The 26,603-nt window shown below is 58.3% G+C and overlaps 1 protein-coding gene across 7 annotated transcripts in view; it reads left to right on the top strand.

Moving 5' to 3' along the window:
* Nucleotides 1-26,603, top strand: part of ARHGEF10L (Rho guanine nucleotide exchange factor 10 like) — a 170,817-nt gene that overhangs the window by 33,310 nt on the left and 110,904 nt on the right. For all 7 annotated transcript variants that reach the window (XM_042244756.1, XM_027965650.2, XM_042244757.1 and 4 more), the window contains exon 2: nt 24,736-24,811. In XM_042244756.1, coding sequence (XP_042100690.1) covers nt 24,778-24,811 — 34 coding nt within the window. In that variant the 5' untranslated portion in view covers nt 24,736-24,777. The remainder of the gene's footprint in view (nt 1-24,735; nt 24,812-26,603) is intronic.

Genomic DNA, 26,603 nt, shown 5'->3' with positions numbered 1-26,603 from the left:
TGGCTCTGCCCCTCACTCGTTGCTGACCGTGGACAAGACGCAGGCCTCAGTCCCCACACCCGTGCGATACGCGGCTGCGTGCAGTGCTTTGCTGGTCCCCTGCGGGGCTGATGCTCTGAGCAGTGGGCGCACTTGTTGTTTGGTTTTTTTGACCATATGGCATACAGGATAGCGCCCTGACCAGGGGTCGAAGCTGCGTCCCCTGCAGTGGAAGCACGGATTCTTAACCAGGGAAGTCCGTGGGAGTGGGCACAGTTGGTACCTTCCCTTGCTGGGTTCTTGGAATCATCCGAGATGCCCTGGTTTTCTTTTTTTGACCATGCCATGTGGCTTGCAGAATCTCGCTTCCTGGATCAGGCACTGAACCTGGGCCCAGAGTCCTAACCACGAGGCCACCAGGGAACTCCTAAGATGTGCAGATGGAAACTTTTCTCTCTCAAGATGTTAGGTGTGCCTGAAGGTGCCGGACGCAAGCAGGTGCCCTGAGCACCCTGGGGACCGGGAGTCAGTAATTCTCATACGTTCATGCTGCCATCGCCGTGACAGCCTGCAAAGAGTGCCCTTTCTTGAGCCTCACCCCAGGAGACTGTAAGCTTGTAGGCTGGGGTTGGACCTTGGAATCTACGTTTTAAAAAGTCCTGCTTTCATTCGGGTTGTTCTGGAGTCAGTAGTCCAGGGGCCACACTTTGAAAAGGGCTGTTAGACTCTCTGAGTCGAAGTAGACTTCGGAGCCTGACAGCCTGCCCGGCATGGTGCTGGCCCGTGTGGCCCTTCCCTGGTCACAGCCTTCGGTCGCCAGCTACTCTGCTTCCCGCAAGCTCGCGTTTCCCAAGCCTGGCCGATTATCAGCATCTCCAGGAAGCTTTAGAACAAAATGTGAGTTCTTGAGTCTAGCAAGAGAGTTCCAGAAAAACATCTATTTCTGCTTTATTGTCTATGCCAAAGCCTTTGACTGTGTGGATCACAATAAACTGTGGAAAATTCTGAAAGAGATGGAACTACCAGACCACCTAACCTGCCTCTTGAGAAATCTGTATGCAGGTCAGGAAGCAACAGTTAGAACTGGACATGGAACAACAGACTGGTTCCAAATAGGAAAAGGCTGTATATTGTCACCCTGCTTATTTAACTTCTATGCAGAGTACATCATGAGAAATGCTGGGCTGGAGGAAGCACAAGCTGGAATCAAGATTGCCGGGAGAAATCTCAATAACCTCAGATATGCAGATGACACCACCCTTATGGCAGAAAGTGAAGAGGAGCTAAAAAGCCTCTTGATGAAAGTGAAAGAGGAGAGTGAAAAAGTTGGCTTAAAGCTCAACATTCAGAAAACGAAGATCATGGCATCTGGTCCCATCACTTCATAGGAAATAGATGGGGAAACAGTGAAACAGTGTCAGACTTTATTTTTGGGGCTCCAGAATCACTGCAGATGGTGATTGCAGCCATGAAATTAAAAGACGCTTACTCCTTGGAAGAAAAGTTATGACCAACCTAGATAGTATATTGAAAAGCAGAGACATTACTTTGTCAACAAAGGTCCGTCTAGTCAAGGCTATGGTTTTTCCAGTGGTCATGTATGGATGTGAGAGTTGGACTGTGAAGAAGGCTGAGCGCTGAAGAATTGATGCTTTTGAACTGTGGTGTTGGAGAAGACTCTTGAGAGTCCCTTGGACTGCAAGGAGATCCAACCAGCCCATTCTGAAGGAGATCAGCCCTGGGATTTCTTTGGAAGGAATGATGCTCAAGCTGAAAGTCCTGTACTTTGGCCACCTCATGCGAAGAGTTGACTCATTGGAAAAGACTCTGATGCTGGGAGGGATTGGGGGCAGGAGGAGAAGGGGACGACAGAGGATGAGATGGCTGGATGGCATCATGGACTCAATGGCCGTGAGTCTGAGTGAACTCCGGGAGATGGTGATGGACAGGGAGGCCTGGCGTGCTGTGATTCGTGGGGTTGCAGAGTCGGACACGACTGAGCGATGGAACTGAACTGAACTGAACTGAACTGAACCCTTAGCGGTTCTAACCCAGCAGATCTTGGCTGGGATCAGAGGTCACCGTGTCTAGAAAGCTCTCCAGGTCTTTTTTCCAGTTGCTTGTCATTCTCTGATGCAGTGGTCTTGGCCTGGGGAGGTGTTCAGGACGTGACTGTGAGGTCAGACGCGGCCTCGGACACCACGTCACGCGTGCCGCAGCCTGGTGAAGGGGCAGAGCCATTGCATAGGGATGTTCAGCCAGATGGGAGATGTGTCTAGGAAACGACTGGGTCAGACTAACACCTGGGCAAAGCTGGCTGTTGCTGCTGTCCCGTCGCGCAGTCATGTCCGACTCTTTGTGACCCATGGGCTGCAGCACGCCAGGCTTCCCTGTCCTTCCCTATCTCCCTGAGCTTGTTCAAAGTTATGTCCATTGAGTCGATGATGCCATCCGACCGTCTCTGCCTCTGTCTGGCCTCCCTGGTAAATTCCAGATGGAAGCAGAGCCCTGAGACCAGGGGCCTTGGGTCACTACTTGTGGACCCCTGCCATTTTTCATTCGCTTGTCATTTTATCTACCCATCCATCCATCCATGGATCTAATCCACCTGTTTCTTTATCCATCCGCCCATCACTCTTGAATCTCTCCCATGTGCTGAGGGCTGCACTGGGCACCGGAAGGACAGATGTGGAAAGCACTGTCTCTGCCCTCAAGGAGCTCACTGTCTGGTGGGGGAGTCAGAAAACAAAGCAAATGATTCCAGTCTGGAGTGTTAGTCTCTCCGAGGGGTGAGTGGCTGGCTCCCCCAGTGGGCCTCTTGGAAGATTTCCCTGAAGTTGGCTTGTGTTAAGGTTCAAAATGTAGACGGGCGGGTCCCAGGCAGATGACACAGGGCACGGCTTCCAGGCCGAGAAAGGGTCGGGGGGAGGCAGGTCAGTCTCACGTCCGCAGCCGCCTCCCTCGGTCCCGGCCTCCCCTTCACAGGCCCACACTGGTTTCCAGGGCCTTTTGGAAATGGATCATCATCTGAGGGGCTTGGAGTCTTCAGAGCCGGCTGCTGCAGGCAGGGCTTCTCACTCGTCTGTAGGGTCATGGGAGGGACCATCCTTCCCCCACCAGCCTGGGCCTGGGGGCCTGGAGGGACTGGGGTCCATCACCCCTCCTGGCCTAGCTCCCTACCCCTCCCACTTCACGTCCTTGCTTGGTTTGAGTTCTCAGGGCTGAGTGATTCAGGCAGGCCTGATGCCCTGGAAGATTTGGGTCATAAGCAGGTGAATATTAACCACGGAGTCTACTCCCAGGGAAAACCTGTTTGGGCTGGCTGCCTGGAGGACCGCCAGGCTCTGCGCCTCCCGCCCACCTGAGGGGCGGGATGGGTGAGCACCCTCCAGCGGGGGAAAGGGCAGGCGCTCCGTTCCCCATGACCGCGTTCGCCTGGTGCTCCTGTCCCGTGGTCAGCAGCGGCGGTGTCTGGGGAGGAAACCGAGGCACAGCGAAGGCAGGAGGTCTGCCTCAGTCTGAACAGCCGGGGCGGGGGGGCCTGGAGCTGGGCTGCGAGGGTCTCCCGGCAAAGCCCTGCTTTCCACACTGGGCCCCCAGCGGTTTCTCCACTCCCCCGGGGCCGCGCCACGGTGCTGAGGTTTGCTCTCTGGCTCCGCTGAGCCGGGGCCTCAGGGTCTCCTTTTGCCAGGTGGGGGCAGGCTGGCGTGGGCTCCCTGGCAGGCAGGGCCGGGCCCAGGACACCCGGATGCGGTGATTCTGCAGGTAGAATCCCAGGGAGCTCTTCTTTGCAACGTACTGAGTTCTCCTGGGGCCTGGGCATGGCTGTGGGACTGACCGCCCGGCCAATCACCTAAGCCTTCTCTTGGGGACCCTGTACAAGGGGGACACCCAGGCCCCCCATCCCTGTCCTCCGGGAGCTGACCTGCAAGCAGGAATGAGGGCGTAGGGTGGGGGCTTCAGGAGCTGGTCTCGCTAGCTCCGTGAGCGCGGGCAGTGCTTTCGTCTGGCTTAGCTTCCACAGCTCCCTCTGAAAGACGGGAACTATACCTCGTGCCTCATCAGGCCATTGTTGGGCTGGGGTGAGACTGTTCCCAAAGCTCCTGGTGTAAAGTCGGTGCTCAGCTGTGCACCCTCCTCAGGCCCTCAGGGGGTAGTCTGCTCAGGCTGAGAGTGGCCCGCAGGTCTGAGAGGAGCGTCCTGGTGAGGCCCGCAGCCCTGGGGCGTGGGATCGTCCTGCAGGCACTGGGGATGGGGTGGAAGAGGGTCCGCTCTGCAGCGGGACGGGGGGTGTGGGTCAAGCTTTGTCCAGGAGGGGGCGGGAGGCTGCCTTTGGCTTGGCCCTCCCCCCCAGCCCCGTGGGCAGTAGCAGCCGCAGACCCTTGGCCCTTCTCCCAGACCAGACAGTCAGAGCGTGGGAGAGGAAGTGACTTGTCCTGCGCTGGTGGGAGTTGGTGGCAGAGACAGCCCGACCCCTCGCCCAAGGCCCACAGGTCCTGCCACTGCTCTGTCAGTTGGTGGGGCCGCGGCCCCCGGGCCTGCCCCAGAGCCGGCTGAGACCCGGGTATTCCGGGCCGTGTGACTCACAGGCTGGCCCTGCCTCCGCCAGCGTGCTTTGGGTATTCCTTTCTTTGCTTTGCCTTAATAAGGTTTCCCGCGGTGCTCGCCTGTGCTTTCCTGGGGCCTGGAGGGGCAGTGGCTTCACCCCGGGAAACGTGTCCTGGGGGGCTGCTGGACGGCCTGGGCTCAAACCTGGGGAAGTTTGGAGGGTGGTGGGCTCTCTGCTCTCCAGCTGTCCGACTTCGGGCAGGTCACTGCGCTTCTCTGAGCCCCCACTTTCTGGCTTGGTTCAGTCCCACCCACATTTATTGAACCGCTGTTGGCTGCTAGGTGTGGCGCTAGGCCTTTCGGGTAGAGCAACAAGCAGACTCAGCCGCGGTGCTCTGGGAGCCTCGAGAGAGAGCGGCCCGTCCCGTGGGGACCGGGTTGGTCCATCCCGAAGCGCGCGTGAAGCCCCGCACCCAGCTCCTGGTTTTACTAGAAGCTCCGCCGTCCAGCGAGTCCGAGTCTGAGTCCATGCCAGTGAGAGCAGTCGCTGGGCTTTCCTGTCAGTTCCTGTCACTTGGATTTCACAGTTGTGAGCAGGAAAGTGCAGGACCTAATTCTGGAGGGACAGCCTCGCTCGTCCATGCACATGGGCAGTGTGAGTCAGCATCCCGGGGGTGAGCTGAACCTGCCGTGTTCCTGCGTGTGCCCTGACCTTGGCGAGGAGGACGTGCGACCCAGGTCACATCGCAGGCCGTTCACCCCCTGGTGTGTAGTGGGCACACAAGGAGTGTTTGCTGAGCTAAAGAGGGGGACCGTGGCAGCCTGGGACACCTCCTAGCAATTGACACTCGGAAGGAGGGCCAGCTAATGAGCGTCCATGCAGCCGGGAGGAGCCTTGTCCTGGGAAACTCCACAGGGCTGAATGAGGGCAGGTTCATCCCTTTCTAACGGGAGACCACCCCGGTGGCTCGGACTGTAAAGAGTCTGCCTGCAGCACGGGAGATCTGGGTTCGATCCCTGGGTTGGGAAGATCCCCCGGAGAGAAAGCGGCAACCCGCTGCAGTATTCTGGTCTGGAAAATCCCATGGATGAGGAGCCTGCCCTGAGGGGGTCCTGCCTGATGTGTGGTGGCCCTCCCCCCAGCAGAGGGGAGGGTGCTGGCAGGTACCCAGCAGGCACAGTGGGGCCTGAGTCACGGCTGTCCCTGCCTGGGGGCCTGCTCTGGTGCTGGGCTGGGGGCTTAAGGGGTGAGGGTGAACCCCTGGTCTCTCGGGAAGCTGTCTGCCTTCAGCTCCCAGGTGGTTCCTGGCGAGAATGTCACACAAGGCTTACCGTGTTTGTGTCCCGCTGCCTTGGGAGGGGCCCGTGTATTGAGGCTCTGCTGGGGACAGCGTGGCTAGGCCCTCGCCGGGGCCTTGGCGGGAGCACTCTGTCCACCGGTCCCCAGCTTCTCCTCGTGACGTGCTGCCCGTGGGGGCCCCGTCCCACCAGCGCCCCCCGAGTGGGGTCCTCCCGGTCCCACCCACTCACCTGAGTGCTTCCCAGACAGCAGGGGAGCCCAGTGCAGGGTGCCTGCTCGAGGCTGAGGGACGAAGGTGTGACTGTCCCAGGGGTTCCAGGCACAGCCCTGCAACCAGGTGGCCTGGGGTCCAAGCCAGGCTCCCCCGTGTGTTGGCTGCATGACCTTGAGCCCTTTTCTTACCCTCTCTGTGCCTCTGTTTCCCAATCTGTAGAATGGGAGTGCTAAAAGTTCCTCTCTCGAAAGGTTGTTATAAAGATTGTCGTGATCACAGGACTGAAGGGCCTGGAGTCACTCTGGGCCCTTAGCAGGGACGACTGCATGTCAGGTGCTCCTTCTGGAACTCGCTCCTTGATGGCGCCGGGCCTAGTGCCTGGGCCCTGGATTCCACCCACTCAGCTCTGCCTGCAGGGGTGAGCTCCTGGGCCAGGTCGCTGGGGAGAGGCGAGTCGGGGCCGCGGAGGGGCCCCCGGCTCCCGCTGGAAGCCCCCTTCCACCTCCCTCCCTCCCTCCTGCTCCCTGCTCCAGGGCGTGCAGAGATGAACTATATGTGGTTTCCTTCACTGTTTCAAGGACCGTCAACCCCCCGTCTGTGTTCAGGGCCACTCCCAGGAGTCCCCCAGGCCCCCAGGTCTCCCCCGCAGAAGCCCCCCGTCTGCTTTCGACCGTGGGTGCCCAGTTGGTTCACCTTCCCCTGCTGGACCACGAGCTCCGAGTCTCGGGGCCGCGTCCGTCTTTCTCACCACCGTGCCAGCCCAGTGGGGCTGCACCTGCACCCAGCTCGCTGAAGGTGCTTGGTGAGTAAGCCGTGCACCTCGGCGAGGCTGGGGGTCGGGTGGGGGGCCTCGCCCCTGGCCCGGGACAGCGCTCCGTCTGGTGGTTTGTTCATGAAATCAGTGATGGCTGTGAGGTACCAGAAACAGTGCTGGGCGCTGAGCTTGGGACGGGTAAGCCATGGTCCTCGCTCTGAAGAGGCTGCCCTCTCTCCCCACTTCCTGCCCGCTGCCCACGTCCTGTGTTCCGGATGCCATGCCAGGTGGTGGAGGCGCATGGAGAAGCAGGCCGTGGTCTCTGCTCCGAGACCCACGAAACAGTGCAGGCCCTTTGCAGACTTGGAGCCTGGTATTACCCGCCATGGAAACTGGTGGCGGAGACTTTGGTCTCTGTGTCCCTGTGACTGATAGCAGTAAGGTGACCCAGAATTAACAGGCCAGGGTCTGCCCTGACCCTCAGAGGACTTGACCAGACGCCCCGTGACCAGGGGTTTCTGCCTTGGCCCCGTGGACGCCGGAGCCGGACGATTCTCTGTTACGGGGCTGGGCTGTGCAGAGCATCCCTGGCCTCTGCCCTCTGCATGCCACTTGCTTCCCCTGCCCTCCCAGCTGTGCCAACGCAAATGCCTCGAGATGTTACCACATGTCCCTGGGGGGCAAAGTCATCCCCGTGGAGAGGCACTGCCTTAGCTGGATCCGTGAAACTGTAATTGTGTAAGCCAAATGGAATGGAAAAGTTGAAATCCAATACTGCCTCCCTCCAAAAAAAGCAAAAGAGAAAAAAAAAAAAGCGCCCACAACATCCCGTATTCCTTGGGTTTGGCTTAAAATCCAAACATCCGTTGGGAGGTGGGAGGGCCCTTGGAAGCTGGAGCAGCTGTGAGCTTCGCCGCCTCTGGGGAAATGGGCGGGGCCATTGCCAGGCCCGGTCCTCCTGTTCTGAGCAGCTACAATGTAGGGCAGGCCATCCAGTGACCACGTGGAGTTCATGGGACCAGCATCAACCCTTGGAGAGTTGAATTGGAATGTTGGACTATTGCCCTCAGTCTCAGCTCAGTTCAGTCGCTCAGTTGTGTCTGACTGTTTGCGACCCCATGAATCTCAGCACGCCAGGCCTCCCTGTCCATCACCAACTCCCGGAGTTCACTCAGACTCACGTCCATCGAGTCAGTGATGCCATCCAGCCATCTCATCCTCGGTCGTCCCCTTCTCCTCCTGCCCCCAATCCCTCCCAGCATCAGAGTCTTTTCCAATGAGTCAACTCTTCACATGAGGTAGCCAAAATATTGGAGTTTCAGCTTTAGCATCAGTCCTTCCAATGAACACCCAGGACTGGTCTCCTTCAGAATGGACTGGTTGGATCTCCTTGCAGTCCAAGGGACTCTCAAGAGTCTTCTCCAACACCACAGTTCAAATGCATCAATTCTTCGGCACTCAGCTTTTTTCACAGTCCAACTCTCACATCCATACATGACCCCTGGAAAAACCATAGCCTTCACCAGACGGACTTTTGTTGGCAAAGTAATGTCTCTGCTTTTCAATATGCTATCTAGCTTGGTCATAACTTTTCTTCCAAGGAGTAAGCATCTTTTAATTTCATGGCTGCAGTCACCATCTGCAGTGATTTTGGAGCCCCAAAAAATCAAGTCTGACACTGTTTCCACTGTTTCCCCATCTATTTCCCATGAAGTGATGGGACCAGATGCCATGATCTTCGTTTTCTGAATGTTGAGCTTTAAGCCAACTTTTTCACTCTCCTCTTTCACTTTCATCAAGAGGCTTTTTAGCTCCTCTTCACTTTCTGCCATAAGGGTGGTGTCATCTGCATATCTGAGGTTATTGAGATTTCTCCTGGCAATCTTGATTCCAGCTTGTGCTTCCTCCAGCCCAGCGTTTCTCACGATGTACTCTGCATAGAAGTTAAATAAGCAGGGTGACAATATACAGCCTTGATGGACTCCTTTCCCTATTTGGAACCAGTCTGTTGTTCCATGTCCAGTTCTGACTGTTGCTTCCTGACCTGCATATAGGTTTCTCAAGAGGCAGGTCAGGTGGTCTGTATTCCCATCTCTTTCAGAATTTTCCACAGTTTATTGTGATCCACACAGTCAAAGGGTTTGGCATAGTCAATAAAGCAGAAATAGATGTTTTTCTGGAATTGTCTTTCTTTTTCAATGATCCAGTGGATGTTGGCAATTTGATCTCTGGTTCCTCTGCCTTTTCTAAAACCAGCTTGAACATCTGGAAGTTCATGGTTCACGTATTTCTGAAGCCTGGCTTGGAGAATTTTGAGCATTACTTTACTAGCATGTGAGATGAATGCAATTGTGCGGTAGTTTGAGCATTCTTTGGCGTTGCCTTTCTTTGGGATTTGAACGAAAACTGACCTTTTCCAGTCCTGTGGCCACTGCTGAGTTTTCCAAATTTGCTGCATATCAAGTGCAGCACTTTCACAGCATCATCTTTCAGGATTTGAAACAGCTCAACTGAAATTCCATCACCTCCACTAGCTTTGTTCGTAGTGATGCTTTCTAAGGCCCACTTGACTTCACATTCCAGGATGTCTGGCTCTAGGTGAGTGATCACACCATCGTGATTATCTGGGTCATGAAGATCTTTTTGTACAGTTCTTCTGTGTATTCTTGCCACCTCTTCTTAATATCTTCTGCTTCTGTTAGGTCCACACCATTTCTGTCCTTTATCGAGCCCATCTTTGCATGAAATGTTCCCTTGGTATCTCTAATTTTCTTGAAGAGATCTCTAGTCTTTCCCATTCTGTTGTTTTCCTCTATTTCTTTGCATTGAAGAAGGCTTTCTTATCTCTCCTTGCTATTCTTTGGAATTCTGCATTCAGATGCTTATATCTTTCCTTTTCTCCTTTGTTTTTCACTTCTCTTCTTTTCACAGCTATTTGTAAGGCCTCCCCAGACAGCCATTTTGCTTTTTTGCATTTCTTTTCTGTGGGGATGGTCTTGATCCTTGTCTCCCGTACAGTGTCATGAACGTCCGTCCATAGTTCATCAGGCACTCTATCTATCAGATCTAGTCCCTTAAATCTATTTCTCACTTCCACTGTATAATCATAAGGGATTTGATTTAGGTCATACCTGAATGGTCGAGTGGTTTCTCCTACTTTCTTCAATTTGAGTCTGAATTTGGCAATAAGGAGTTCATGATCTGAGCCACAGTCAGCTCCTGGTCTTGTTTTTGTTGACTGTATAGAGCTTCTCCATCTTTGGCTGCAAAGAATTATCAATCTGATTTCAGTGTTGACCATCTGGTGATGTCCATGTGTAGAGTCTTCTCTTGTGTTGTTGGAAGAGGGTGTTTGCTATGACCAGTGCATTTTCTTGGCAAAACTCTATTAGTCTTTGCCCTGCTTCATTCCATATTCCAAGGCCAAATTTGCCTGTTACTCCAGTATGAAAAGACAAAATGATAGGATACTGAAAGAGGAACTCCACTGGTCAGTAGGTGCCCAATATGCTACTGGAGATCAGTGGATAAATAACTCCAGAAAGAATGAAGGGATGGAGACAAAGCAAAAACAATACCCAGCTGTGGATGTGAGTGGTGATAGAAGCAAGATCCAATGCTGTAAAGAGCAATATTGCATAGGAACCTGGAATGTCAGGTCCATGAATCAAGGCAAATTGGAAGTGGTCAAACAGGAGATGGCAAGGATGAACGTCGACATTCTAGGAATCAGTGAACTAAAACGGACTGGAATGGGTGAATTTAACTCAGATGACCATTATATCTACTACTGCGGGCAGGAATCCCTCAGAAGAAATGGAGTAGCCACCATGGTCAACAAAAGAGTCCGAAATGCAGTACTTGGATGCAATCTCAAAAACGACAGAATGATCTCTGTTCGTTTCCAAGGCAAACCATTCAATATCACGGTAATCCAAGTCTATGCCCCAACCAGTAATGCTGAAGAAGCTGAAGTCGAACGGTTCTGTGAAGACCTACAAGACCTTTTAGGACTAACACCCAAAGAAGATGTCCTTTTCATTACAGGGGCCTGGAGTGCGGTCTCAGTTAAGCCCTGGCGTTCTCCACCCCGCAGCGCACACCCTGGTTTGTAACGACGGATTCATGTGTATTCGTGCCGGTCTTTGCGACCCCACAGAGCACATCCCGCCCGGCTCCCGTGTCCATGGGCTTTTTCAGGAAGAATACTGGAGTGGTTGCCATTTTCCTCCAGGGGATCTTTTCCACCCAGGGGTTGAACCTGCGTCTCTTGGGTCTCCCGCTTTGCAGGCAGGTTCTTTGCTTGCTGCGCCATCAGGGAAGCCCACAGTGATGGATTTATGTGACTGTTAAGCATCTGCCTGCCTGTGGGGTTGTGGACTTCAGGGAGGCAGGAACCGAGTTCCCAGAACCTTCATGGCACCTGGCATGCGGTCGTGCTCGGTCAGTTTTTGTGGAATGATTAGGAGACACTGTTGGGTGGATTCAGGAGATAAAGCCTGGCTTTCCTGGGAATGTTCCTGGTGGTCCAGTGGTTAAGCATCCGCCTCCCAGCGCAGGGGTTGTTAGGGAACTAAGATCCCATCTGCCTCGGGGCAACTAAGTCACAACAAAGACCCAGCTAGGCTGAAAAAAGAAGCCTGGTTTCCAGCCCTCCCTTTGAACGCTGTTAGGTCCCCAGAGGAGGGCACGGGGCCTGGAGAGAGGTCTTATGTGTGGGGTGCACGTGGAAGGGGGGCCCTTCATCGCTCACTTCCCGGTTTGCCTTCTCATGGGAAAGGAGATGCTGTCTCCACCCCTGACCGAGACCTTGGCCACAGGACAGACCTCGGGTGAACCTGGCGAGGGGCTCAGCCTTGGCAGGGAGTGCACAGGCGTCTGTGCTGGCATCCACCGTCCATCCCCCAGCCCACCCCAGTGTGGCACTGTGGAGCGCCTGTTCAGTCTGCTGGCTGCAAGCAGGGAGGAGAGCGCTGGATCCTGCCTTCCCAGGTCTGTCTCTTCCCACAGGTCAGTTGAGGAAGCTCCTGATACGGTGTCAAGTGACAGGCATGGGCAGCCGTGGCGGGGGGAGTCACTGTGAGCTTGTTGCCTGGAGGGGGCTTGCTCTCCCTGAGTTTAGCATTTGGGTTCAAGCAAGGAAAGCAGCCTGGTGTCTGCGGCTCTCTGCAGGCTGGGGGCTTTGCATAAGGCCAGCGTCCAGGTGGCTGGACTGTCTCCCTGACACCACACACTGGGTTTTGGTGGTCGCCGTGTTTTGCCCCAGCTGAGGAAGCTCAGTGTCGCTGCTGCTTCTTCTTCCCTGACTGCGACCTCTCTTTCTGGAATCTGGACCTTTTTTTGTTTGGCTGTGCCTGGTGTTAGTCTCAGCACACAGGGTCTTCGCTGAAACACCCAGGATCTGCACTGCAACGCACAGAATCTAGTTCCCTGACTGGGGATCGAACCCTGGGCCCCCCTGCCCTGGGAGCAGAGGCGTTCTTAACCACTGGAGCACTGGGGAAGCCCCTGGATTCTTGACTTTGAAGGGGGCAGGTCGCAGGTGGAAACTCCGTGGAGCCGAGTGTTCGCCTCAGGCCGGGCCCAGCAGTCCCCGAGCCCGTCAGTGGGCAGCCCTGGCTCTCAGTGGGGTCATGGCACAGTCAGACGCTGCGAGAGGGGCTGCCCCCTTCTCATCTGGCTCTCACTGGCCCAGGAAAGCTCCCAATGACAGTGATGGGGAGGGCCCGGGGACCACTCAGCTCTGCCTGGGACCCCTTCCTTGTAGACGGGGCTGCTGGCCAGTTAGAGGGAGGTGCTCATTCATTCACTCAACAAACATTTGTTGAGCACCTACTGAGTTCCAGGCTCTCCTCAAGGCATTTTATGTGAATTATTATCTCAGTTACTGTTAAAGTGTTAGTCGCTCAGTCGTGTCTGACTCTTTGCAACCCCATGGACTATAGCCTGCCTGGCTCCTCCATCCATGGGATTTTCCAGGCAAGAATACTTGAGTGGGTGAGTGAGTGAGTGAAGTTGCTCAGTCGTGTCCGACTCTTTACGACCCCATGGACTGTAGCCCACCAGGCTCCTCTGTCCGTGGGATTTTCCAGGCAAGAATACTGGAGTGGGCTGCCATGCCCTCCTCCAGGGGATCTTCTCGACCCAGGGATTGAACCTGGGTCTCCTGCATTGTAGCTGGATTCTTTACTGTCTGAGCCACCAGGGATATCTCATTTAATCCTTATGAAAGCCCTTTGCAGTGGGGATCTTTAGAGCTTTCCTGTGGGAGAGGAACCAGGGATAGACTGGTGGAATAACGTCTCTGTGTCATAGTGAGGAAGTGAAGGGCCGGCCACTGTCCTGCCTGGGGCTTCCGGGTGGTGCAGTGGATCAGACTCCCACTGGGCAGTGGATGGGCTCGGAGCTCGCGGCGCCCATGGGGGTTCTGCGCCAAGGGCTGTGAGGAGGGGCATAGGCGTCCTCTGCGGGGCGGGCTACGGGCTACCGGCGGCGTCTGAGCTGCCCCGCCCCCTAGGGGTCCAGTCACAGGCCTGCTGAGCACTGCACGGCTGTGCTCAAAGCTGAAAACGAGAGGAGTGGTGTTTGGGACGGTCCCCTGTGCTCAAAGCTGAAAATGAGAGGACTGGTGTTTCGGACGGTCCCCCTGCCCCGGGGTCAGAGTCCCGGCTTTGACTCCCTCCTAGGACAGCAGGCTTCAGGGCCAATCCGTTTCACGGTTGAAACCACCTCCTTTCCCGCCGAGCTCCTCCAGCCCAGCCTCCTCTGCTCTCTGCCCTGAGCCCCAGGCAGCCTCTGGGAGGCGAGACGTTCACTGCAGGGGTGTGTGGTGATGGATCCCTTGGTCTGTTGAGGAAGAGGCAGCCGCTACAGGGGACAGACGTGGCCGGACGTCTCCACCTGGGGCTTCATCACGGATCGGCCTCTGATGCCCTTGACCGTGGATGGATCTCTTTACGTCCCTAAGCCTCAGTTTCTTCCTCTGTAAAATGGGCTGATTCCGTCCCTTGTGGGCGCCCCGCCCCCTTTAGAGCTTTTCTGTCCCTCCCTGGCAGGTGCGGAGGACAGGGAGCTCCTGGAGCACACTCACGTCTTCCCTGCGGGAGGCTGTGGCACACAGGTAAAGGGGCGGCTTGAATCTCAGTGCTGCGCCTTAGGGCTGAGGCCTCTGGGTCCCCTGGAGCTCCGCACAGGGCATTTCAGGAGAGCCCAGATGCTGCCCAGACAGCTTGCCTCGCCTTGCCGCCTTGCCGGGGTGGGCTGAGCTATTTTTTAGCTCCGGGTTCTGCACGGGTTATTTCTTCCTGCCCAGAGCTCTCTCTTGGACAAAGTGACAGCCTCTTCGCTGAGGGAGGCAGAGCTTGGGGCAGAAGAGGAGACTGGAGCCAGGGTGGACCCCTGTGGGCTGCGACCGGGAGCCTCCCTCCACGCGGGCAGACTGCCCGTGGGGGCTGTGTGACCCTTCGCGGGAGAGCCGGGCGTGTGCCAGGGTCCCTCACCTGCCCGCCAGAGCCGCCGAGGGCTGCAGCCACGGCCGCCCCAGGGTCCCGTCCCCTCTCCCAGCCACGTGCTCCGGACTCACCGGAGCAAGAACCTGGTCTTTGGGGAGCGAGTTGGTAACAGTGATCCCGCCCACCGCACCCCTCCTCTGATCACCGCCAGGGCCTCTTCCCAGGCGGGTTTTGGGGAGCCGCCTCCTGCATGGCTTGGCCCTGAGTCTCTGCAGTTCTCAGGGAGGGGCTGTCCTGGCTGAGGCTGGGTTCCGCCGGGCCTGGCGTGCGGGCCCCGGGGCCTCGGCTGCCTCCTCCCCGCCCCTGAGGGTGGAGGTGGGGCAGGCCTCGGGGCTGGTGTGGACTGGCCTTCCCTCACTCATGAAAAGTGTGTGTCGAGCCCCACTGTGTGCCAGGCGCTGCTCCAGGGCCGTGGATAGAGCGGTAGGTGTGAACGATGATGTCCATGTTTTGGTCAGTGCAAGCAGCTGGATGTATAGACACCTGGAGGGTTAAATACCATGAAGACGAGGAGAGCAGAGGCCGAGGACACGGTGTGCTGTGGGCACGCGTGTGCTGTTGGAGAAGCGGGTGCTTGGAGAGCCTCCGACAGCGGCCTTGGAGCAGAGCCCCGATGCGGTGCAGGAGGGCCTCTGGGTGTGACTGCGGAAGAGTATTTCGGGCAGAGCAGCCAGCCGGGGCAGGGCTGCTGGTGGTCCCGTGGTTAGGGGCCCACCTGCCAGTGCAGGAGACACCGGTCCGCTCCCTGGACCGGGAAGATCCCACGTGCCGCGGAGCAAGGAAGCCTGGGCCCCACGACGATGGGCCTGTGCCCCGGAGCCCGGGACTACAGCTGCTGAGCCCGTACACCCTGGAGCGCATGCTGCACAAGGGAAGCCACCCCAGTGAGCAGCCTGCACACTGCAGGGCAGAGGCGATCCAGGCAGCAGTGGGGGCCTGGCACAGCCAGAAACAAGCAAGCAAAGCCGTCAGTGCGGACGCCCTGAGGTAGGGTGTGCGAGAGCCTGCACGTGGCCCTGGTGACTCTGGAGGAAGAGCTGTGGAGAGAGGTAGGGTTTTAAGTCAGGGAGGGCAGGGAGGGACTCATCAGGTGGGGTCTTGTAGGCCAGGGTGAGGAGTCCGGTTTCCACTGTGAATGAAGTAGGCATTTGAGGGTTTGAGCAGAGGAGTGACTCGGCTACTGGTTGGGAACAGAGTGTGTTGGGCGAGGGGTGAAGGGGGAGCAGGAGGCCCGTCAGGGGCTATGCTGATGGCCCTCAAGGTGATGGTGCTTTGGAGGGGGTGGTGGAAGGGGGAGTGGCCAGGAGTGGTCAGATTCTGGACGCATCGGGAAGGCAGACCCACTGAGGTTGGCAGATGGGAGGCACGCAGGTGTGAGGGGCAGAGGAGCCAGGGCTGGGCCCGAGGGGTTCAGCTCGCGCCCCCGGCAGGCTGGAACTGCCGCCAGCTGAGCTGGGACGCTTGGGAGCAGGGAAGGCAGGTGTCGACCCTGGAACGCACCTGCTGAGTAGGCGCACTTCTGGGCAGAAGTCTGGAGCTCCTGGGGAGGTCAGGCTGGCAGTGTGACCGTAGAGGGGGTCTTTAAAGCCACAGAAATGGGATGTTCCTGGTGGGCCAGTGGCTAAGGCTCAAGTGGCCCAGTATCTGGAGGCCCTTGGCCCTTTCTGCAGCTTGGACCGTCAATCCTTTGCCACGTCCAGTTCCGTTGGATTGGAGTCAGACAGACCCAGACTGGAGGCCTGGGGTCAGTCCCCTCCGCTTCCTGGTCCCACCTCGTGTTTCCTGGGCGACTTCGGGAAAGTTGCTTCCCCAGTCTGAACCTCAGCTTCCCCATCCATGAGAAAGACCTTTTGGTCTTCCCTGGTGGCTCAGCTGGTAAAGAATCCGTCCACAGTGAGGGAGACCTGCGTCTGATCCCTGGTCCGGAGGATCCCCTGGAGAAGAGAAAGGCTGCCCACTCCAGTGTTCTGGCCTGGAGAATCCCGTGGACTGTATAGTCCCTGGGGTCACAAAGACTCAGACATGACTGAGCGACTTTGGCTATTCACTTTTTCCAGCCTGGAAATGCTCTGCTGACGGTATGAGTATTCTAGAGCCACGCTGGTACTACATTGCCCGCGAGGTGGGCTTTGGGTGGGGAAACTGAGGCGCAGAAAGGTGAAAGGGTGGTGCAGAGTCCATGCTTCCACGTGTGTGCGCGGGCCCATCGCGTGGGCCGCCCAGGATGTGACCAGGGACGCAGAACGCTCCCATCGGCAGTTTTTCTCCTGGCCCTTTAGCCAGGGGCCTCCTGCCTGGACTGGCTTGCTGGGGACGAAGGGGTTAATGTGCTGGAGGCAGAGGTGGGGGGTGCCTGGAGGAGGAGGAAGGGGAGAAAGAAGGGGAGAAAGAAGGGGAGGGCTGTTCTGGGGGCTGTGCTGGCTCTGGTTTCCTAGCAACAGCCCCCACGAGTCCCTGCCGCCAGGGCCCTGGTGCGATCCTCTGCCCGGTGGCCCCCTTTGGGTGGCTGTGGAGGGGAACTGCCCCTCACCGGTCCTGCCTGGGGATCCTGGACCTGGAGCGCGCCCAGGAGGTCAGTGCAGGGAGAGGGGATGCTCACCCGGGGCCGAGACAGGGCCTCCATTGTCCCAGGCCCAGCCACTGGCCAGCCTCACCCCTGCCCGCGGCAGGAAGCCCATTGAGCAGCCTGGCGCCCAGCGGGCAGGGAGCAGAGCTGGCGCTGCTGAGCCTCCAGCACTTGAGGCTCCTGTCCGTCACCTCTGCCCTCAGCCACAGTCCGTTTCCGTGATGCCCGGTCCACGCTGCTCTCCCGTGAGAGCCGCCCTGCGCCTCCCCGCCCGCAGCCCAGGGACTCGGCTCAGAGCATCTGTCTCTCTGGCCCCTTTTCATCGCCTGTTGTGGGAGCCCAGTTGGGCAGGGAGTCTGGTGCACGGCAGAGCTCAGGAGACACCCACGACGACCACTTCCAAGGCGATTTCTGTTTGATCTCATGGGTCGCGAGGGTCCTGGAGGTCAGGCCGGGCGTTCTTGCGTTTGGGCAGCCTGGCCTCCGTGGAGCGATCGGCAGGATGGGGCAGTGGGAGCCCTGGAAAGGGGCCTGAAGTCTGTGAAGGCCCCTCGGGCGCCGTCAGACGTCTCTCCTCCTGGACCAGCGTCTGACGGGCGACGAGAAGCAGAGGGTGAGTGCCTGCCTGGGTCTAGCCGGAAGGGCAAGCCACAGGTTCAGTGTCTGGAGCCGGTCTCTGTGGCCTCAGCGGAGCGCGGTCCACGCATCTCATCGCGCTCTGTCCAGGGCTCTGTCCTTGCTGTCGCCCCGCCTGTGTTTTCTCGGCTAAGCCCCTGTCTCTCCAGAGCCCCCGTGAGCCAGCGCCCTGCATGGTCTGCAGCTGGGGGAGCTGTGTGCACCGTCCTCCCGGCCCTGGTCCTTCTGGGCAGAGGACCCCCGGGGAAGCGGAGGTCGCCTGCCAGGCCGTGGCCCTCTCCCAGGGCAGGGGTGCCCCAGTGCCTGGGCTCCTTGGTGAGGTGCCCTGGGCAGATGCAGGTCCTCGGCTCTGTTCAGTGAGTGCGTCTCCATGGTGGCCTGTTTGCAGGCCCCGCTGCAGCCCCTGAGAGGAAAGGAAGCGGCCAGCCTAGGCAGGGAGATAGTTCCGATGGGGCGGCAGGCGTCCCACGGTCACCTGTGCTCCTTGGAAACAGCCTTTCTCTGGCGGCACACGTGAGCTCCCAGTTCAGGACTGCAAGCTGGAGCGCAGGGCTGGGGGCTCTCTGGCCATACCACGCGGCACGTGGGGGCCTGGTTCTCTGACCCTCGGCCCCTGCCTTTGAAGCGTGGAGGCTTCCCCGCCGGACCACCGGGGCAGCGCCCCTTGCCACAGGCCTTCTCAGTGTCCTTTAGAAAATTACTGTGGCCGTGCTGGTCTCCGCTGCCGTGTGCCGGCCTTCTCTGGCGTGGTGGACTGGGGCTCGTCGCGGCGGCCCCCAGGCGTCTCCTTGCCGTGGCTTCTCTTGCCGTGGTGCACGGACTCTGCGGCGTGTGGGCTCAGAAGCTGTGGCTGAGCTGGGCTTCAGTGAGTGGGCTCAGGAGTCGTGGTCCAGGGGCAGTTGCCTCGAGGTATGTGGAATTTTCCTGGGCTGGGGATCAAACCCGTGTCTCCTGCCTTGGCAGGCGGACTCAACCCCTGGACCTCCAGGGAAGTACCCGCTCCCCCCGCAACACGCACAGGTATTTTTCTAAACCAAGCTTGGGAACCACTGCATAAGATGAGTCTGCGGAGGCCTCGCAGAGGAGCAGAGTCTGGGTTTTAAAGGTTGAGTAGGAGTTTGCTTATTGGCTCTGAGAGATCTCACTGGAGGGAATAAACAGACCGAGCAAAGACCCAGAGACAGAACAAGTGGGCTCAGGGATGAGCCTGAAGCTGGAGCGCTCAGGCCAGGCCTGGGAGCTGCTGAGTTGGCTGGTGGGGGCGCAGTGGGGGGGGGCGGTGGGGGGGTGGGGGGCCGTGGGGAGTGGGGAGCAGGGGGAGTTGGGTTTCATTTTGAGGCGACAGGGAAGAGCCTGAGGGTGTGTATTTCGGGACAGTAACTGTGACGGCAGAGTAGGGGTGGGCCAAGCTCACAGCTGACAAGGGCTGAAAGCAAGCATGGCCCCCGGAGGGTGTGGCTGCAGCAGGACCCCCCCCACCCCCATCCCGGTCTCACCTCTGGTCCAGCACTTTCTTCCTGGCTTCCAGGAGATGGACCCGGTGCCTCTGAGGCCAGAGTTGGCCGGGAGGCCAGGTCAGAGCCTGGCCCTTGTTTGGCTCTGTAGGACGGGCTGGTGTCTCCCTTTCCTCTGGCGAGTCTGCAGCCCACCCTCCCCTCCCCAGCTGCACTCTCCCTCCAGCGTCCAGCCTTCCCGGTCATCACCCTCCTGGCCTGATTTGTGACGATCAGAGAGGCTTGCTTGTATGTTTCTTTCGGCCTCATTCGGGCGAGTGGACTGCAGTGGGAGGTGGGAGGTGGTCCAGTGCTACAGAACCCACCTGCCAGTGCCGAGACGTTAGAGACCTGGGTTCTCCCCTGGGTCGAGAAGAGCCCCTGGAGGAGGGCATGGCAACCCCCTCCAGTATTCTGGCCTGGAGAATCCCATGGACAGAGGAGCCTGGCGGGCTACAGTCCGTGGGGTCGCAGAGCTGGACACGACTGAGCGACTTAGCACGCACGGCCAGTTTCAAGAGCTAGTGAGCAGGGCCCGGTGCAGGCAGCCGGGAGGATGACTTCCTGCTGGGCCTCTGGGTTGGATGGACCTTGAACTCTAGAGGAAGGGCAGGCTGACGAGGCTTTGCTTAAATTAGGGCCTGGGAGACACCTGCTGTGGCGAGCAGGGCTGTTGAGGGTGGAGGCAAGTGTGAATGCAGCTGCTCTCGGGGTTCCGGTCGCTGAACCTGACCTGCTTGGTGGGCACACCCAGAGCTTGGCTGGCCCTTTGCTTCTCTCTCTGCCTGAATGAGCTTGAGAAGCGCTGCCTGGCGGCTTCTCTAGCGGTCCAAGGGCTAAGACTCCGAGTTCCCAATGCAGGGCCCCAGGCTTGATCCCTGGTCAGGGAGCTGGATCCCACGTGCTGAAACTAAAGATCCTGGTGCTGCAACAGAGACCCGGTGCAGCCGATTAAAATATTAACAAACAAAAACAAATATTAACAAAGCACAGCCTGCTTCTGGCCATGCTGTGCGGCGCCGCCAGAAAGCGCCGTGCGCAGGGGCGTCTGCGTGCCTGTCCAGTGCTGGCGGCCGTTTTGAGAGAGCAATGACCCCCAAGAGCAGAAAGTCTCCTCTGACCCGCCCACCCACGCGGAGGGCTGTGAACGGCACCATGACGACGGTGGCCAGGTGTGCCGAGAGCTACACCCGCGCGCCGCAGCCCCGGGGTCAGGAGCACAGGTCTCCGTGGGGTGGGCGGTGGCGAGTGGCGGAGCTGGGGTGTGACCTCTGATCCACCAACGGGTTCCACCCTTTCCACGCCGCCTTGAAGCCACTGTCTGCTCCGACCTGTGATGTTATTTAGCCTTTCTAAAAATGAGAATGCTTGGGGCGTCCCTGGCAGCCCAGTGGTTAGCACTTTGGCTTCCACGGCGGGGGCTGGGGCCCTGATCCCTGGTCAGGGAGCTCAGAGCCGAGATGCTCACGGTCAAAAGACCAAAACGTGAAAGAGAAGCAATATCCTAACAAATTCAATGGACTTTAAAAATGGTCCACATCAAAAAATCTTTAAAAAATGAGAACGCTTATCTTCATCTTCCCTGCTTGCAATGCTCGCTGTAGAAGAGCTCCAGAATTCAGAAGAATGGACGGAGAGTGGGGAGGAAGCCTGCGGAGCCCTGCACCCTAGTGAGCACTGCTCAGGCCCCTTGGTGCACTTCCCCCTGCCCCCCCTCCCTGCGCTTTAGGGAAACCCCTGGATATGGGCCATCTGAGCCGCTCTGGGTTTTCAGTCGACTTCCCTCCCCAGCCAGGCCGCCTCTTCTGCCAGAGACCAGCCGGCAGGAAGGTTCTGGGTCGCTTTTCAGAGAGAGGCTCGTTTTAGGGGCCTGACAGCACATTTCTCTGGGCTCAGCCTCCCTCCCTGAAGCTTCCAGGCCACGCGCAGCTCAGGGGAGACCTTTAGGAAACTAAGCAAGGAACTAGTCAAGCAACCCCACCTGCTTCTTCCACACGCTCAACCCATGCCCCGCTCCTGGCCCTGCCAGCCTGTGGCGTCCTCTGGGCGGGGGCTGTCCTGCCCGCTTTACGGAGATGTAGCCCGAAGCCCTGGGAGGCCAAGGGGAGGCCTGAGGTCCCACCGCGCAGATGAGGTGGAACCCCGCCTGCAGATGGGTCTGACTTCGCCCAGGTCCCCGCCGCTTGAAGCCCTCGGGTTACCCCCAAGCCTCCTCCAGGGTCTCTTGCGCTCCTGGGGTGTGGAATCCAGACACGTGGCCCCAGTCACTGGTTCCATTTTGGTGGTGACATCAAGAACGGGCATCTTGGCACCGACCGAGCCTGCCAGGGCTCTGAGGCTAAGCTCGGGTACTGCTGGGAGTCCCGTGGGCGAGGCACCAGGACCCCAACTTTATAGACGAGGACACTGAGGCTCAGCTCACCTGCCAGCGGGGAAGACACTTCCAGCCTGGGTCCCAAGGCAGAGCTGGGTCGTCACAGCCTGTGCCCTGGATGCTGGTGACAGCCGAAGAATGGTGGGTCCCAAGGACCCTTCCAAGAGTGTTACCTGTATTTACTCTTAATTTTCTTGAGGACCCCACGAAGTTGGTCCTTTTTAATCCCCATTTTGCAGATGAATAAACTGAGGCCCAGAGATGGTGTTAAATAGCTCATCCGAGTATGATAGCCCCTGAGCAGTGGGGCCTAGGCGGTATCAGGTAGCTAGCCTTGAACTCTGTGCTGACTGCTGTGCCAGGAGGGTCTCTCGCAGGGCCCCTGGCTGCTCTGAGCCTGCCCTCCTCACTCGCTCGCCCTGAGCCCTGGCACACACGCACAGAACGGTCGCCGCGGGCTCTGGGTGTGCCGGGGGCTTGGTGGCGTGTGTCCTTGCCTGGGGAAGAGAGAAGTGAAAACAGATGTCTGTTTGGCTACTCGAGTTAATCACTGCGCCTTGGGCTGTGTGCTAGGTCGCTTCAGTCGTGTCCGACTGCGACCTTATAGACGGTAGCCCACCAGGCTCCTCTGCCCATGGACTTTCCCAGGCAAGAATACTGGAGTGGGTTGCCATTTCCTCCTCCAGGGCATCTTCCCAACCCAGGGATCGAGCTCACATCTCTTCCCCAATCCTTTGCTGAGAGCTTTCAGCGTGGGACTGAAAGACGCAGTCACGCACTTTGTGGAAAGCAGTTGGCTTTTAATCAGAATGGAAAGTGCAATTCTCTGACCCAGCCTATCCCGCCTAGGAGGGTGCCCCACAGGTTCACGCATCCATGGCTCAAGGCCAGGTATGTGGAGAACAGTTTATAGCATCAAAGCCTGGAAACAACCTCGGCGTCCACTCCGGGATTATGTCAGTCGCGGGAGACACCGCCCCCAGCACTCTGCAGGCATTAAGATGCGAGACCGATGCCGATGCGCCTGCTGTTCCGAAGTGACCCTGGAGCTTCTCCAGCAGAAGCAGCGGTTGCTAGGGCTCCCGGGCGACGCATCGGTCGAGTCTGCTGTCCCCCTGCGGCGGTTGTGGCTTCAGTCCCTGGTTGGGGGGCTCCTGATAGGTCCCCACATACTGCACGTGGCCGAAAAGGAGGCGCTGCTGAGGGAAGTAAACCAGACAGGGAAAGACAAGTATGTCCTATCACTCGTGTGACGTCTTAAAAACTGACACAAATGAATTTTTTAACAAAACAGACGCGGACGGCAAACTGACAGTTATCAAGGGGGAAAGCGGGGGTGGACGGCTAGATCCGGGGTTTGAGACTGACGCGCTACTGTGTGTAATAGGGGCTTGCCCGTGGCTCAGGGGCAAAGAGTCCGCCTGCGCGCAGAGGACAACGCAAGAGGCGCCGGTTCCATCCCCGGGTTGGGAAGATCCCCTGGAGGAGAGAATGGCTACCCGCTCCAGTACTCTTGCCTGGAGAATCCCATGGACAGAGGAACCTGGTGGGTCACAGTCTGTGGATCGCCAAGAGCGGGACCCCACTGAACTGACCTACGCGCACGCACGTGTATTAAATACATAACAGTCTGTGTAGCACAGGGACCCACTCGATGTTGTGCAGAAACCTATAATGGGAAGAATCTGGACACGAATAGATGTGTGTCTGTGTGCACGCGCACGTGCGCCTGAGTCACTCGCCGCACACCGGAGCATCGTGAATAGGCCGTGTGCGTGCTAAGCCGCTTCAGTCGTGTCCGACTCTTCGCGACCCCATGGACGGGAGCCCGCTAGGCTCCTCTGTCCGTGGGATTCTCCAGGCAAGAACACTGGAGTGGGTTGCCATTTCCTCCTCCAGGGCATCTTCCCGACCCGGGGATCCCCGCGTCTCTTAAGTCTCCTGCACTAGCAGGCGGGTTCTTTACCCCTAGTGACGCCGGAGGAGCTGTAAATAAACTAAACTTGAGTTTTGAAAAAAGTGGTTGTACCGCAGGGAAGGAGCAGTGTGCTTCCTTCGGGATGAAGCAAGGCATCTGCACGGATGGACAGGCTGGTGCACACACGGCATAGTTCTGGAAGGATTCACAGAAACGTGTAACGGCGGTCACTCCCGGGGAGTCCGAGAGACTGACTTCCATTGTACAGCCTCAGCCTCTGTGTTGTTTGGACTTTGAGAGACAGTGGACACGGTGGTTATATAATGAGCACACGCGGGGTCCATGGACCGGATTCATGCCCTGGCTCTGCTGGTCACCAGCTGTGTGATCTTGGGCTACTTCACTTATCCCCTCTGGGCCTCGTTTTTGTCCTAATTTGGATGAATAGATATTAATGTTTGTAAAGCGCTCAGAATAAGGTCTGAGGTATAGTAGGCACTGCATAGATGTTTGCTATTATTAATCAATTGCTATTTACGTGCATTCTATTTTTATTTAGAAAGCCAGCTATTGTAAACAGAGGCTTTAGGGTTGGAAAGGAAGACAGGCAGGCAGCCAGTCTGCAGCAGGCACTGATTAAAAAGGAGGGTTTGGAGCTTTCCCTCCAGGGTTGAGCCCCTCCTCCTCAGGGACTTCTAGACAATGTGCCCCCGCTCAGACTCAGGGGTGCAGAGAGGGAGTGGGGCGAGCTCGGGCGGGGCGCGCCTGGCAAGGTTGCTCCAGGGCCCAGGAAGCCCGGAGGAGGCTCTGGCGGCTCGGTGGCGGGCTCCTCCACTGTCAGGCCTGGAGATACTGCCCCCTGCTCCGAGCACTTGGGGTCCGCCCCGATCTGGAGCCACCTGTGTCCACGGAGCCCTTTCCTTCCCTCACACCCACGTGCCCACCGGCCAAGCTCGGGGGCGGCGCAGGGGGAGACGAGAGAGAGAGAGAGTGGACGGCCTTCGGTGGGGCCCGTGGGGCGGGGGTGGCTCTGGGGCACCCGTGGTGACCGGGCAGCCAGGCGCAGGAAGCGTCCGGCCCACGCCTGTGACCCTTCAGGCTGATCCGGTTCTGGAACGCGGGGGCTGAGCACGATCCTGGCATCCGAGGCTGGAGCTCCCCTGCCGGCCAGAGGGGCCACCTGCGAGCCCAGCTTGGCGGCGTGGGCTGGGCACAGGGAGGCCTGGGCCGGGTGGTGGGTGGCTGTCCTGCAGCTGCTGGTCTCTCTGCGGGTTAATGATTCACCATGCTTGCGCCGTCCTGGGCTCCCGAAGCTGCTGGGAAATGGGCTGAGAGCGGCCGGCTGGCGTGCACCCGTCGGTCGCGAGCCGGTGACCCCTCTCTGTGGCTGGAACTTTGGCCTTGAACGCCCTCTAATCAGATTCCTGGCCTTCTTTTCACAGGCGAGCGGCTGGACAGTGCTGGTCTGAGCTGGGCCCCGTCTGATGGCTTCCTCCCGTCCTCCGCAGGCTGCCGCAGGTACGGTCCTCTTGCCAGGCGTCCACCCAGGGCCTCTGACCCTGGGTGCGGATCTGGCCCCACAGGCGGTTAGCTGGATGCCTTGGGCCAGTGGCCTCTGCAACAGGGAAATGATAGGAAGTGGGCTCTGGGCAGGGGCTGGAGACTCTTCGCCTGTCCACCTGAGGGCCCCTGGGGAGATGGGCAGAACCTGGGACTGGCGTTGTGTGGGTAAAACTAAGAACTGTGAGTGGGAGGTAGGGGCTGGGGGTGCTGCCCATCCACCTTCATCTGCTGAGGTTCCCAAGCCGGGCCGTCTGGCCGTGGTGGGGTGGCCAGAGTCGGCAAACAAAAAGGAAAAATACATACTTATGCTGAAAAAAAAAAATGTTTCATAGAAATTCAGTTTGATGTCCTGTATTTTTACATGGCGATCCTGACACTGGGGGCATGGATGGTGCTGGTAGATCTGGGCCCCGGAGGAGCTGGGCTCGAGGCCGTCTGTCCCACTGGGCCCAGCCTCCCGACCTCTTGTTCTTCCTGGGGGACGGCCGACGGCAGAATGGTAACGAGCAAGGGCTGCTTCTCGAGTCCAACCAGCCCAGTGGCTTGGTGTCTCTCTGGCTGTCTCATCGCCCACAAGCGTGGTGTTAATAACGACAGCCTCTCCCGTGATTGCAGGGTTTAGGTATAGGTGGGGCTCCAGTGTGTGCTAATCAATGGCTCACTGCCTGGGAAATGTCATCACTGGGGCGTTGGCAGGACCGGCTGCCCGTGCCCCACTCTGAACCCCAGGGCCGAGCCCAGGAGGAATCTCTTCCCCCTTGAACCTCCGTGTCCTTCTCCGCAGGGTAGGGGACCAGCATGGTGGGCCCGCCTCCTCCATAGCGTGGGCTGGCTTCCTGGGTCCCAGCCCCCTGGACTCGCTGGGGGCTCACTGGGGTTGGCTCTGCGGGGAAGGGGAATGTCCAGGAACATCACAGGTGTGTGTGGCTCTGCCCAGTCCTGCCGTCTGTCTGTCTGGGTGGGGAGAGTGCAGTTCAGCTCTCAGTCACCCAGGGATGATGGGCTGTCTGACTTTCCTTCTGATAAGGCGCCACGGCTGGTTGCCTGGGTCTCAGGATCCTGGGAACAGAGTCTGGGGGAAAGGGCATTTCCTGATTCATGGTTCCAGGATGTCCCCGCTCCCTGTCATCAGCAGCCTGCACCCTTTCTCCTCCACACCGAGGGGCCAGGCGTGCAAACTGAGAGCAGAATTACCTTATGATGAAATCAACTCAGTTTCATTAAGCAAGTGTTTGGTGGGTGTATCTGATGTTACAGGCTGACATCTGGTTGAAGCAGGCTCTTGGCCACTCTTTCCGATTCTCTGAGTGCTTCGCACCGTCTTCCCAAATAAATTCACCCCCCCTTGCAGCCGTGTTCTTACCCCGTCGTCCTCAGTCGCGTCTCCGCCCGGACTGGGCCACTTACTGTTGCTCTCTGCTCCTGCTGTGGCCCTGGCCGCCCCCCAGCCTGAGCCTGTCAGGCCCTTGCTCACCCTCTCGGGCCCCATACAGGGGCAGCCTGGTGCCAGAGCTGTGCCCCAGGCCCTGGTGGGCTCAAGCCTCTCCTCTCTTTAGAACTGACTCAGTCTTCGGGGCTTTATGTTTTCCTCTGGTCAGACCTGCCTGCCTCGCCCTGCAGTGAACTCCTTGACATTGAGGGACTGTGTCTCACTTTTGTTTCAGTCTTCTGGCCCAGGGGCTCCTGGGAACAGTTCACTGGATACTGTACAATCTATATGGTCTGACCAGTCCATCCTAAAGGAACT

Source organism: Ovis aries, chromosome 2, assembly GCF_016772045.2.
Source record: "Ovis aries strain OAR_USU_Benz2616 breed Rambouillet chromosome 2, ARS-UI_Ramb_v3.0, whole genome shotgun sequence".
Lineage (NCBI taxonomy): Eukaryota > Metazoa > Chordata > Mammalia > Artiodactyla > Bovidae > Ovis > Ovis aries.
This window is presented reverse-complemented; position numbering and strand designations above follow the sequence as displayed.